Consider the following 13,178-nt stretch of genomic DNA (forward strand, 5'->3'; position numbering starts at 1 on the left):
GCATACCAGACCACCTGATCTGCCTCTTGAGAAACCTGTATGCAGGTCAGGAAGCAACAGTTAGAACTGGACATGGAACAACACACTGGTTCCAAATAGGAAAAGGAGTATGTCTAGGCTGCATATTGTCACCCTGCTTATTTAACTTATATGCAGAGTACATCATGAGCAACGCTGAGTTGGAAGAAGCACAAGCTGGAATCAAGATTGCCGGGAGAAATATCAATAACCTCAGATATGCAGATGACACCACCTTTATGGCAGAAAGTGAAGAGGAACTAAAAAGCCCCTTGATGAAAGTGAAAGAGGAGAGTGAAAAAGTTGGCTTAAAGCTCAACATTCAGAAAACTAAGATCATGACATCTGGTCCCATCAGTTCATGGGAAATAGATGGGGAAACAGTGTCAGACTTTATTTTGGGGGGCTCCAAAATCACTGCAGATGGTGATTGTAGCCATGAAATTAAAGGACGCTTACTCCTTGGAAGGAAAGTTATGACCAACCTAGATAGAATATTAAAAAGCAGAGATATTACTTTGCCAACAAAAGTCCATCTAGTGAAGGCTATGGTTTTTCCAATAGTCATGTATGGATGTGACAGTTGGACTGTGAAGAAAGCTGAGTGCTGAAAAATTGATGCTTTTGAACTGTGGTGCTGGAGAAGACTCTTGAGAGTCCCTTGGACTGCAAGCAAATCCAACCAGTCCATCCTAAAGGAGGCCAGTCCTGGGTATTAATTGGAAGGACTGATGCTGAAGCTGAAACTCAAATACTTTGGCCACCTCATGCGAAGAGTTGACTCACTGGAAAAGACCCTGATGCTGGGAGGGATTGGGGGCAGGAGGTGAAGGGGATGAAAGAGGATGAGATGGCTGGATGGCATCACTGACTCAATGGACATGAATTTGTGTGAACTCCAGGAGTTGGTGATGGACAGGGAGGCCTGGCGTGCTGTGATTCAGGGGGTCACAAAGAGTCAGACACAACTGACAGACTGAACTGAACTGAACTGAACTGATCCTCAAATACTTGAAATTATTCTTCCATATTATTTTCTAGAGACTATTTTTTTCTCTTTTAAATTGAATTCTATAATCTTTCTGGAATAACTTTTTGTGTATGGTATGACATGGAAGTCATTTTCTCATTTTGCTTTGTGGATATTCATTGGCCTAGGACCATTCATTTAAAAATCATCATTTCTGCCAGTTTTAAATGATTACTAGCGGTCCTCAAGCTGTCAGTTGAGGCATAAGCCTGAGATAATATTTTAAATGAGAATCCACCATAGCATTAGCATTACAATATGTTCTGTCCACACTTGCTCTTTTTTATTCCCGCTGATTCTAATCTTTGCCATTTAGTAGTTTATTATTTAACTTTTTCTTCAACTAAATAGGAGGTAATTTTTCAGGTGAAGATTAGTTTTATTCATATTTATGTTATATTACTATTTATTTGTATAAATTGCTAGATGGAAATTTGGAGACATAGAAAGGGATGAAGAGCAAAGAAAGGAATTCTATTGAGTTCTATTAAGTTCTATTGAATATCTATTGAATATCCATAGAACACTGTAGCCAACATACAAAGGGTATATTTTAAAGTACACAAGAATATTTAGGCTGACTTATTTCTTAGCTTCTGACTCTTTTTCCTCATTAACTATGGGGATAATAAGTATCCCATATCTGAAGTATTGTTATGAGCCTTAAACTATACATTGATAGAAAGAGCATTGGCTTCAAAGTCAGACAGATCTAGATGGCTTCAAATTCACGTCCACATTCACGTTTACTAGTCTTGGACTTCTGACATTCACAGTCTCTGAGAGCCTCAGGTTTTATCATCTGTAAAATGGGGATAAATCTAGTACTTTGCTTTTATTTCTGCATTTACTCTTTCTAATACTAATACCAAATGCATGGAACAAAGGTTGGTGTATTGCCAGGGTCCAGCCTCAGCAGGATCCAGGGGTACCCTCAGGATGAACAGCGTCGGCGAGAGAGAGAGAGAGAGGGAGGGAGAGAGACACCAGACTGGGGTGTGCAGCAGGGTCTGGCCTTGCTTTATTTTTCACTGTAGCCTTTATACCCTAAGTTAGTACACTTTTTAAGGGGAGGTGAAAGATAAGCATACAGATTTAGTTTAACATTACGTCAGTTTGCCCTTTACGAGACCAGGATGTTTTTTGCATATTTTTTTGTTTATGAGAGTCTTTTTCCATAGTAGATTTCAGTACATCATCTTCTGGCCTTGGGGCCCATTGGCATTTTATGACCTGCTAACTGCTACTGCTAAGTCACTTCAGTCGTGTCCGACTGTGTGACCCCATCCCTGGGATTCTCCAGGCAAGAACACTGGAGTGGGTTGCCATTTCCTTCTCCAATGCATAAAAGTGAAACGTGAAAGTGAAGTCGCTCAGCCACGCCCACTCTTCTTGACCCCATGGACTGCAGCCTACCAGGCTCCTCTGTCCATGGGATTTTCCAGGCACGAGTACTGGAGTGGGGTGCCATTGCCTTCTCCATTTTATGACCTAGGCGAATACAAAGCTGTTTTCCGTAGGCTATTTTTTATTGTTCTATTTTGCCTTAAGCTTAGCAGAAAACAGAAACGTTGCAGTCTCATGTTACAGCAGGTTGCAACGTAGTAGAAAATACAATCCTGTTAACACAAAGGTCAGTTTTTTTGCAGAAGTTCTCAGCTAAATTTATCTAAAAAGTTTACCACACAAAGACTCTGGCTCCTGTGAGGCAGCCTCTGCTTAGCACTCTTGATTAAAATTAACAATTATCTTATTGTTTCCACACTAAGGCTAAACTCTTATTTTTCTAAATCTTTAATTATATTAACAATAGTTTCCACTGCACGACTTCAGCACATTAAGAGCAAAAACACAGCAAGCAAACGTTGATCCAATAACCATGTTTAGAATATTTTTTTGTGTTCTCTAATAGGGCTTCCTCACCCCCCGAAGGGCTCTGTGCCTATTAGGCCTTTTGTGTGATCAGGTTCTTTATGCCGTTCATGATTAAAGTGTTGTGAGCAGTCATGTGCATTAGTACGCATTTGCCAAGCAGGCTAGAATGCCAGTAAAGGGGTCTAGATTGAAACACTCCTTCCATCCTGGATAATCTTATAGGATACCACTGTCCAGGGGACATATTGATTAAAGCTCTAATTTGATTCTGTTTGGAAAGAGATCGGGGAAGGCCTTCTACCCGTGTCACAGAAATTAGGAAGTAGTCTAATATAGCAAGCATCAGAAAGACAGATATCATCTTTAAGGTGAGCGCCAGGGCAGCTTTTTGAAATCCCTGAAGTCCTGATCTGCCTTGCTTGTCAGGTCTTCTTCTCATGACCTTGTCTTGGGTGGGATCTCATGTGCTTTCTCCTGGCAGTGTATAGTATGGATTTGATTACATTTAGGTGTCAGTGTTTTTCAATCATTGGTTGTTATATCAAAAGTGTTTGTGTATCATCTGTGTGCTGAGAATTTTGCTAGGTACTTCCAAAGACAGAGAAGAGAAATTTCTCTTCCCAGGTGCCACAATCAGATTAATAAGTGGGACCTTGGTAGCATGAAAAGGGTAATGAAACCACTCAAAGAATTGAACTCAAACTCAGAAAATGGGTAGAACATTGAGAGAAGATTATATGAATCAACACAGAGCAGTATACAGAAGTATCAGTTACTTGAAGGAGAAAAAGGATTACGTGAGAAGTAAGTTATAGAACCCTTCCTCCCTCCCTCCCTTCCTCCCTCTGCTCTTTTCTATTCCTGGCAAAACCCTAACAGGGGAACAAGAGATTTCTCAAACTTACTTGGCCATGAAATATTTTTATCAAGGAGCATTCCAGAGGCTCACTGTTCAGTAGAATGACCTTTGGGGAATCTTGGCTTAGACCTCCTGATGTAGAGCACAGAGGCCTTTAAACAGCTGGAAGGCCATGAAAAGAATAAGTCAAAGTCCCAAGGAAGTCCTCAATCAAAAGAGCCCGAGGGAAAGAAAGTGAAAGTGAAAGTCACTCAGTTGTGTCTGACTCTTCATGACCCCATGGACTATACAGTCCGTGGAATTCCACAGGCCAGAATACTGGAGTGGGTAACTTTTTCCTTCTCCAGGGGATCTTCCCAACCCTGGGATCGAACCCAGGTCTCCTGCATTGCGGGCAGATTCTTTACCAGCTGAGCCACAAGGGAAGCCCCAAAGGGCCCAAGGACTACTGCAAACTCAAGCTGCCTAAATATTATATGTAATAGGTAATAATGTGTAAAGAGTTTGGCCTAGGAAGAAATTGATAAAGAAGAAATATTATTATTATTGTTCACTTGGCAACAACAGAGGTATTAAGTGAGTTGGTTGATAACATGGGTTCTGGAGAAAGACTTTTGGGGTTCAATCATACTTACTACCTTGTGATTTTAACACATTATAAATCTCTCTAATATTGTGGTAAAAGTAAATAATATTGTGGTAAAAATGTTGTGGTATAAGACTAAGAGGGGATAATATATGTAAAGAAGTTGTCACTAGGTATGAATCAAGTGTGCAAACAATGGAATCTAACCTCATTTTTTATTACTTATTAAGCACTAAGCACCAGTACTAGGGTTAGGTATGGAGAATTAAAAATGTATGACATAGTCGTTCCTCCGGAGAACTTACAGTCCTCACTCACTAAACATGAGTAACCAGCTACAGTGTGACTGAATCTAATTGGACCTAGAAAATTGTTATATTAGGTTTTTTCATCCTAATACTTTTCAAACTGTCTCCAAACAAGAAATAAACAGCATTATTTTAATTGACCCAATGGATCTTTCTCTCATTTTTCTTTTCAGCAGTCTCTAAGATGTTTTCTAATTATAAAATGTGAAGATTCCAGTTGAGAAATCATGTCACACTCTCTCACTAGCACAGCTCTTGCAGTCCCTTTGTAGCCTTAGATTATACTTTCAGTTTCAGGGCTGTCTATTTCTTTGCAGACTTTGCCCGACAGTTTTGCTTTCTTATCATTGGGTGTCTGAGGAAAATCTGGGAAGTCCCAGGAGATTGGAGGGATAAAATAAAGCCCAAATTGCCAGTGAAAGAGAAAAGTGAAACCAGCACAGCTAAACTCAGAAGAAAAACGAAGAGGACAAGCTCTTCTAACCTTCTAGCTGAGGCAGCTTTCTGCTCACCTCTACAGAATCTCTCCACTGGGTAAGACTGAGGCTGGTGGGAAGAGATTTACAGGAGGCAGCTACTTTCTCTAAAGAAATTATACCGAGACAGGCTGAGCAGAGCCTGATCTGTCGTGACTTCATACGAAAGTCTGATGTTGGGCAGCAGGGTGTCCTCTAAGTGCCCACTGCTGAGCTCTGTGGTGAATTAGGTTCCAGCAGAGGCAGAGTCTAAACTGAGAGCCGGGGATGCTTCAAGATTCTTTCTTGATACTTTATTAAAGTGTCTTTCTCTTTGATAAAACCCACTAACTAAAGCTCAGAGTTCACTTCTGTCTTTATTGGAAACTTTCCAAGTGCTAGAACTTGGGGTCTACAAAAAAAGGCTACAGGTTATTGTAATTGGGAGCTTACAAAATCTTTGTGCAGCCACTTTTTCTGGTCAGTAACTGATTGATTCTCATTTTATAAAAGTGCTATGTCTCATGTTAAAAACCAGACAATCTTCTTGCCAGCAGTCCTGGGGGGCCACTGTTGTAAGAGGAAATGAGTACAGTACTATCACATAAAAAAAAAAAAAAAAAAAAAAAAGCTTTTTTTTTTCGCCATCCCTAGAGAATTGGGAATCCAGATAGGTGGCAAGACTAGCATCATATAAGATTCCAGTCTTCAGCCAGAAGTCAGAGGTAATCAACTATAATAGAAGCAATCATGCTTTCTTATAGGATAAAAATAAAAACCAGCATCCCTTAGTCTGTCTTTGTTGGTATCTCAAAAAGTTAATAAAATTTTATCATGATCACTTTCAGTTACAGGGATTGAGACATTGAAGTTAACAAGGTAAGTAGGGCATTACTAAAAGAAAACTTCAACTTCTCTCAATGCTATAAAATTATCAAAGCATCAAGTCCTGGTTAAAGAGGTCAAAATCGTGCAAATAAATACTTTATATAGAACAGAGTTCAGAGAGGAAACATGATCATTTATAAGATCATGTTTCATAAGAGTAGCTTCATTACCTGAGGTAATTAAAAGCAATATACCAGTTGATATATGCAGAGATAATAAAGAATCAATCTTCAAACACAAGGAGGTCAAAATCTGGTAACATAATTGAGTGAAATATAGAGTGTTAACAAAAATTTCGGAAACGATGACCTGATTAGAATGAAGAGGTGTTTTATTGAAGGTTTATTAGGACTGCAGCCTGGGAGATGAGTTCAAGAAACACTTAAAAACTTGTGTTCCTCTTGACAACAAAACAGAAAAAGTTTCTAAAGGTCAAAACTAAGATCAGTTATTTACAATTCTGTGTTAAGGATTATAATTAAGGCAAAAAGTCAGGACCTGAATTGGTTGCAGAATTGATTTTAAATTGGTTTAAATTCCTGAAATGGTTTTAAAGTTCCACAGGGTGGGGGGAGGAGGGAGCCCTGAACCATAAAGTTGCAGGTAGCAATGTTGTCCCAAATACAGCTGACGGTGTGCTTAGGTGTGATACAGGTCAGAGCCAATTCAAGCTTTCCATGGCGCCGGGATGCGTCTTAGACTAAATTCTTAATGGCACTCAACTCTCGTTTTGTATGTCTGAACTATGATCACTCCACTGTAATTTCAATTTGTCATAAAGAGTGAGATTCAGATTAGAGGGATCAGTCTTGGGTGAAAACACATGAATTCAGATGCAGATTAACAGTTAAGAACCAGTGAGTCTCTAAACAGGGTGGGCTGTGGCAGCTCAGGATTGCCTCTCCATGAGAGGAGGAAGCCACTGGGGACCCTGAGTCTCAGTCTGATCCAGAGCTTGCCCAGGAACAGACTTGGGAGAAACCAGGTCCAAGACTGGGTTAGGATGGCATGTGTTTCACATTATATAAATGTTTGACATAATATTCCCCAGATGCAGGCTGCCTTTTATATATGCCTGAGGTGAGACAGCTCAGGGTGTCCTGTCCAAAGATCAAAATTTGAAGGTGAAAATCTTTGAAAGGAAATTTTGTAATGAAGTCAGAAGATGTGAGACACAAGGAAAAAAATCTCCATGTTATGGAAATGTGATACAAGCTGAGCCAGTGGAAATGCAGTCTGGTATACCCTTCTTCTGGAAAAGAATTTGGCAATAAGCAACAAAAAAGTATATACTCTTACCTTTTGACAGAGCAACCTCATTCCCAGAAATCTGTTCTGAAGAAACAGCTGCAACAATATGAAAGCAGGGTTATTCATTGCAGCACTATAATTGAAAAACACTAAAAGCATTCTAAGTGCCCACACATAGGAGTGGTTAAGTAAACTATGGTATATACATTTAATGGAGTAGGCTTCTCTAGTGGCTCAGAAGGTAAAGCATCTGCCTGCAATGCGGGAGACCTGGGTTCAATTCCTGGGTCAGGAAGATCCCCTGGAGAAAGAAATGGCAACCCACTCCAGTACCCTTGCCTGGAAAATCCCATGGACAGAGAAGCTGGCAGGCTACAGTCCATGGGGTCGCAAAGAGTCGGACACGACTGAGAGACTTCACTTTCTTTCACCTTCACCTTTTTGGAAAGCTTTGACTCTGAGAACTACATAATATTTCACATACTCAAAAAATAGTCATATACTACAATTAACCAAGATGTGAAATAAGTGAAAATGTTAGTCACTCAGTCATGTGCGACTATTTGCAACCTTATGAACTGTAGCTTGCCAGACTCCTCTGTCCATGGAATACTCCAAACAAGAATAGTGGAGTGGGTAACCATTTCTTTCTCTGGGAGATCTTCTCAACCCAGGGACTGAACCCAGGTCTCTCCCGCGGCAGGCGAATTCTGAGCTACCCCAGAAGCCCAACCAAGATGTGGGGGAGTCCTGAATGAAGCACAAATAGGAACAAATGAAACTGACTGTGTTACAAATGAATAAACTACCAGCTCAAGAGGATGAGGAAGGAAAGAACTAATCTAAGAACTTCAGAATACAGTACTTTAGCTATATATATTAGGTTAGAGACAAAAATAACTATATTAATAATGCACTTTAATTAGTAAATCTATTTATCACCAAGATATAGATTACCAATTTTGAAATGATTTTATACGTATACTAGGACTGAGTACATAAGCAAATTTATGATAATAATAGTTGTGGCTTACATAGTCAGAGTATGGAGTTGAAAGGTAAAGACTGAGTAATTCCTGTTGTGTTAACTGCAATAAGAAACATGAGCAGTATATAACACAGGGAGTCCAGCCTGGCACACAGTGAGAACCTAGAGAGGTGGGATGGTGGGGTGAGAGAGAGGCTCAAGAGGGAGGGGAGATATATATATATATATATATACTTATGAATGATTCATGCTGTTATATGGCAGAAAACAACACAACATTGTAAAGCAATTATCCTCCAAATAAAAACATCAGCAGGAAATTAAGGTTGTATACAGAAATAAATAAATATAGATGTATCTACATGTGCTAGTATTCATATATGCATTTCTTTATTTGGTCCACTGAGGGGACCTAGAAGTAAGGTACACACCTAATGTTATATCCTGGCACCAAAGTTCTGTTATCCAAAGAAAAGAATCAGGTTCCTGGAAGAAATGGCCAAATCTAGAGCTGATTCAGGCAAAGAACAAGATGGACCAGGAATACCTTGTGGTGCTACAAAGTAAAAAAGTGTTTAGAATATGACGTAAGTGTAGCCAAACCACCCAGGAGCCAGGCTGAAGAAGCTCTCAAAGAACAAATCTGGGGCAAATTAAGCAATAAGTAAATAACAATTTGTTTGTTGTTGTTCAGTCACTAAGTTGTGTCTGACTTTTTGTGATCCCGTGGACTATAGCCCACCAAGTTCCTCTGTCCATGGGATTATCCAGGCAAGAATACTGGAGTAGGTTACCATTTCCTTCTCCCAGATCTTCCCAACCCAGGATTCGAACCTGCCTTTCCTGCTTGGCAGGTGGATTCTTTACCACTGAGAGACAAGGGAATGATAGTAAAGTACTAAACCCTCCAGAATAAAATAAATAAATATCTATGAGTCTACACTGATACAAATAAATAATTAAATGAGGGGAAAAAAATAGAGGACTGCTCTTGTTTGAAGTAGAACCTCAGCTAATGTTGAAGGAATGAAGTACAAAAGACCTACAGTCAAGCACCACAGTAATAACTGTTGCAAACAAGAATCATCATTAGTGGATGTTAAAGTCAGCACTGAAAAAACAATATGAAACTTTGAGGAGAATATATCTGCAGTCTCAAAAATATCTGCCCCAGTGTTAACTTTTGTACTTACAAGGAAGTAATTGTGACTTTACAGTGGAGAAATCTGGCAGACAACACCTAAAGTAAGTGAGCAAAGTTAACATCACAGCACCAGAGTATGTTCTATAGACATCACACAACCTTTGATACGATACACTGAGACTGGCAGAACATCACAACCACGGCATACTTGCCAAAAAAAGAAAAAATATAAACTCAATCTAATTATTAGGAACCATAAGAAAAACCCAAACAGAGAGATATTTTGCAAAATGACAGGCCAATACTCTTCTAAAATGATAGTGTCATGAAAGACAAAATAAAGATGAAGAACGGCCAGTGATGAGAGAAGACTAAAGGTAATGCGTGAATGGACAAAGGATCCTGAATTGCATCCTGGGTCAGAAAAGGACACTAGGAACAAAGGGAAAGCTAGGAGAAAAACAACTGGGACAAAAGGAAAACTGATGACGTGGGGGAAATTGTGTAGCTTAGTTAACAGTGTTGTTTTAATATGAAAGTCCTGTTTCAATTATTGTCTATGGTTACATAAGATATTAATAATAGGGTAGCTGGGGAAATGGCATATGGAAGTTTTCTGTTTCCAATGTATGATTTTGTGTAAGGGTAAGCTCCTTCAAAATAAAGTTATTTTTAAAGAGAACCAGTGGGCTAGTCTATGGGACAAGCTTAAAGAGGCCATGGGGCTTTTTAAAACACACAAGGAACAAAGTTCAAAAAGAAAACCAAATTTTGGTCCTAACTGTAAAGTTCTCACTCAGCTCACTGACTAAATGTTGGTTTCCATGCCATCTCTTCCCTTGAAGATCAGGAGACACCCTGGACATGGCCTCAGAGATCCACATGCCAGCCCCAGAGTGCCTCATTGAGAATGTCAATGGGCGACTGGTGGTTAATCCAGTAACTGCGAAGATCCTGTCTGCCATCAGGGAGCCTGTTGTGGTGGTGGCTATCGTGGGCCTCTACCGCACAGGCAAGTCCTACCTGATGAACAAGCTGGCTGGGAAGAACAAGGGTGAGTGACACGGGCAGAGCCCAGCCAAGTCCCTTCTGTTCAACCACACTCCCAGCACGCAGCACAGTGATGTGAGGAGAGGAAGTGAGAGACCTGGGAGGAGTGGGTTTCTAACATTCATTCTGTGCTGGAGGACAAGAGTCGACTCTTTCTTCCCACTTTGCCTCAACTTCCTCTTTAATGTATAAACTTGCCTTCCTGAAAGGAGTACAGTAGTTATAGATGAAATTAGCATAGTTAATAATAAGAAATTTACTAAAATGTATGTGGATTAACATCAAGCTTATAATGATCTCTAAGGTAATACAAATATTTCAGTTTCTACTGAATGTTCTAAATTCTTTTTCTCACAATTAAGATCAATATTGATTATGCTTTCATTTATTTTTTTAAACCTTGATTTTATTAACTAAACTCTCAATTTCCAGATCTAATCCATCTGCTATTAAAAATCCACCCTCTCTTTTCCCCACACCCTCTTGCAGGCTTCTCTCTGGGCTCCACGGTGCAGTCACATACAAAGGGCATCTGGATGTGGTGTATGCCTCATCCCGAGAAGCCAGACCATGCTCTGGTTCTGCTTGATACTGAGGGCCTGGGGGATGTGGAGAAGGTAAAGAAACAAATCTTCTAATCCTGTTTATGTCAAATCAGTAGCCCTTCTTGCACTGTGACTTCCCACCCTTTGAATTGTGCTTCAAATATATACTATTAATGTATTATATTTTTATCTTATTTTATTAACTTGTTTGTGCTCAAGATTTGACCTCAAATACAATTTGAAGCAATCCAAAGTGAGCTTTATGTGAGAGCACTAAGCACTAAGTATGAGAATAATGGGCTAATTTAAGAATTGTTGCATATCTTGGCCACACATATAAGCATTGAGAGTGGTCAGTAAGACCCACTGATATTTTTTGTAACCCATAAAATAATGACTAATGACTTTTAAAGTCATTTTCCTTTCATATTGTAGGAAAACATTCTGATAAAGCTACTGAAGGTGTCTCTAAACCTAACTAGAAAATTTAAAAATATGTCTGACTAATCAGAGTGGGAATCCAGAAAGATGGTGGAAATAGTGTTATCCACAGCTGTACAGTTAGTGAGAGAAGCAGAGTATAAGACCTGATAACAGCAGCTTTGTTCATAAAGGATCATACATTACTACTCTTAGAAATCTTAGAAAACTCTTGTTAAAGGGGTACATTTTAACTACTGTTTTAAAAGTGCTTCATCATGTCATATCATGGGAACAGAAGATCATAATCTCAGTTCAGGAGATAGGTTTGAATTCTATTACCTGATCAAGTGCTTATTTGATTTACACGTTCATATGCAGTTATATAAAGTCTTATTTAAATTTCACTATACCATTGATTTTATGTTTTTAAAATCATGTACATATGGATAAAACTTTGCATAGGGAAATGATTAATGTGTCTCCAAATAGAGACAGCTGGGTTCAGAGTCTGTCCATCTGAACTGGAATCATGTGCTCTTAGTTACTTGGTGTGGCTTCTCCAATGACTTCTAGGGAGACAACCAGAATGACTCCTGGATCTTTGCCCTGGCGGTTCTCCTGAGCAGCACCTTTGTATACAACAGCATAGGAACCATCAATCAGCAGGCCATGGACCAACTACAGTATCCTTTTTGTGGACTAGACAACATGAAATCCGAAAAGAACAGCTTCACTTTGTCACCAGTTACAGTGGTGGTCCACTGCAGAAGAATTTGGGAGTCCCCTTCTTAATGAACCCCATTATGCTTATGCTCACCATCCCTGTTTACCTCAGTCACCACCAGAAGCCCAAGCCTTTCTGATCACACATCATCCTCAGACACTTAGCTGCACAAGGTTCTGTATGCCTCCCATCTGAGTTCATATTTTGGGGTCACAATCTCCTCAGGGGTTTCCTGTGTGTAACCTGAAGCTGACCCCAGTCCCTAGACAGCATGTGTGTGTGTGTGCACTAAGTCGATTCAGTCATGTCTGATTGTTTGTGACCCTATGGACTGTAAGCCCACGAGGTTCGTCTGTCAAAGGAATTCTCCAGGCAATAATTCTGGAGTGGATTGCCATGCCCTCCTCCAGAGGATCTTACTAACCCAGGGATCAAACCCATGTCTCTTGAGTCTTCTGCATTAGCAGGAGGATTCTTTACCACTGGTACCACCTGGGAAGCTCACCCAGCCAGTAAGGAGAGACAAAAGGAGATGGCAGATCGCTTGAGATTGGCAGGTGGCAGGTTTAATAAGCAAGGGAATTTACTTAGGTATCCTTTCTTACGTGACTGGAAGACTAACATGTTTCCACATCCACCCACCAAATTTTAAAAGTCTTTTTAGATGCCTAAACTGTCCCGGTGAGTACACAGTCCAGATGGTCTTAGCACCACATTACTATCTCAAGGAGGCTGTGTCCTTGTGCAGCTTCCAGCATGGGGAAGGCAAGTGCAGTGCACATTCCAAAGATGGAAAAGAGGGTGAGCGTACTTCCATTGCCTGGGTCCACCTCAGGGGACAAAACTTCAGTCATATTTGATGACTTTCCCCTACAATATCCATTGCCAAACCCTTGGTATCTTCTAAAACTCATGTTTTCATTCAGCTTCTTCTTGGCCTTTAAGTATGGTAGCTCTTTGATTCTTGGGCTTCTGTTCTTCTTTTCTTAGTCGCTAGTCCATCTCATCCAGCCTTGGACTTTTACTAGCACCAT

General features: G+C 40.0%; 1 protein-coding gene across 3 annotated transcripts in view; it reads left to right on the forward strand.

The window, feature by feature from the left end:
- The window catches only part of LOC122436716 (guanylate-binding protein 2-like), a 54,780-nt gene that overhangs the window by 28,376 nt on the left and 13,226 nt on the right, over positions 1–13,178 (forward strand). Inside the window, exons 1-4 of one of the 3 annotated variants that reach the window (XM_043460735.1) lie at positions 4,974–5,210; positions 10,248–10,456; positions 10,942–11,069; positions 11,994–12,103. In XM_043460735.1, the coding sequence (XP_043316670.1) occupies positions 10,267–10,456; positions 10,942–11,069; positions 11,994–12,103 (428 nt within the window). In that variant the 5' untranslated portion in view covers positions 4,974–5,210; positions 10,248–10,266. Of the gene's footprint in view, positions 1–4,973; positions 5,211–10,247; positions 10,457–10,941; positions 11,070–11,993; positions 12,104–13,178 lie in introns of those variants that run through there. The other 2 variants (XM_043460733.1, XM_043460734.1) reach the window with 2 other exon arrangements.

This window comes from Cervus canadensis, chromosome 2 (genome assembly GCF_019320065.1).
Source record: "Cervus canadensis isolate Bull #8, Minnesota chromosome 2, ASM1932006v1, whole genome shotgun sequence".
Classification (NCBI taxonomy): Eukaryota; Metazoa; Chordata; class Mammalia; order Artiodactyla; family Cervidae; genus Cervus; species Cervus canadensis.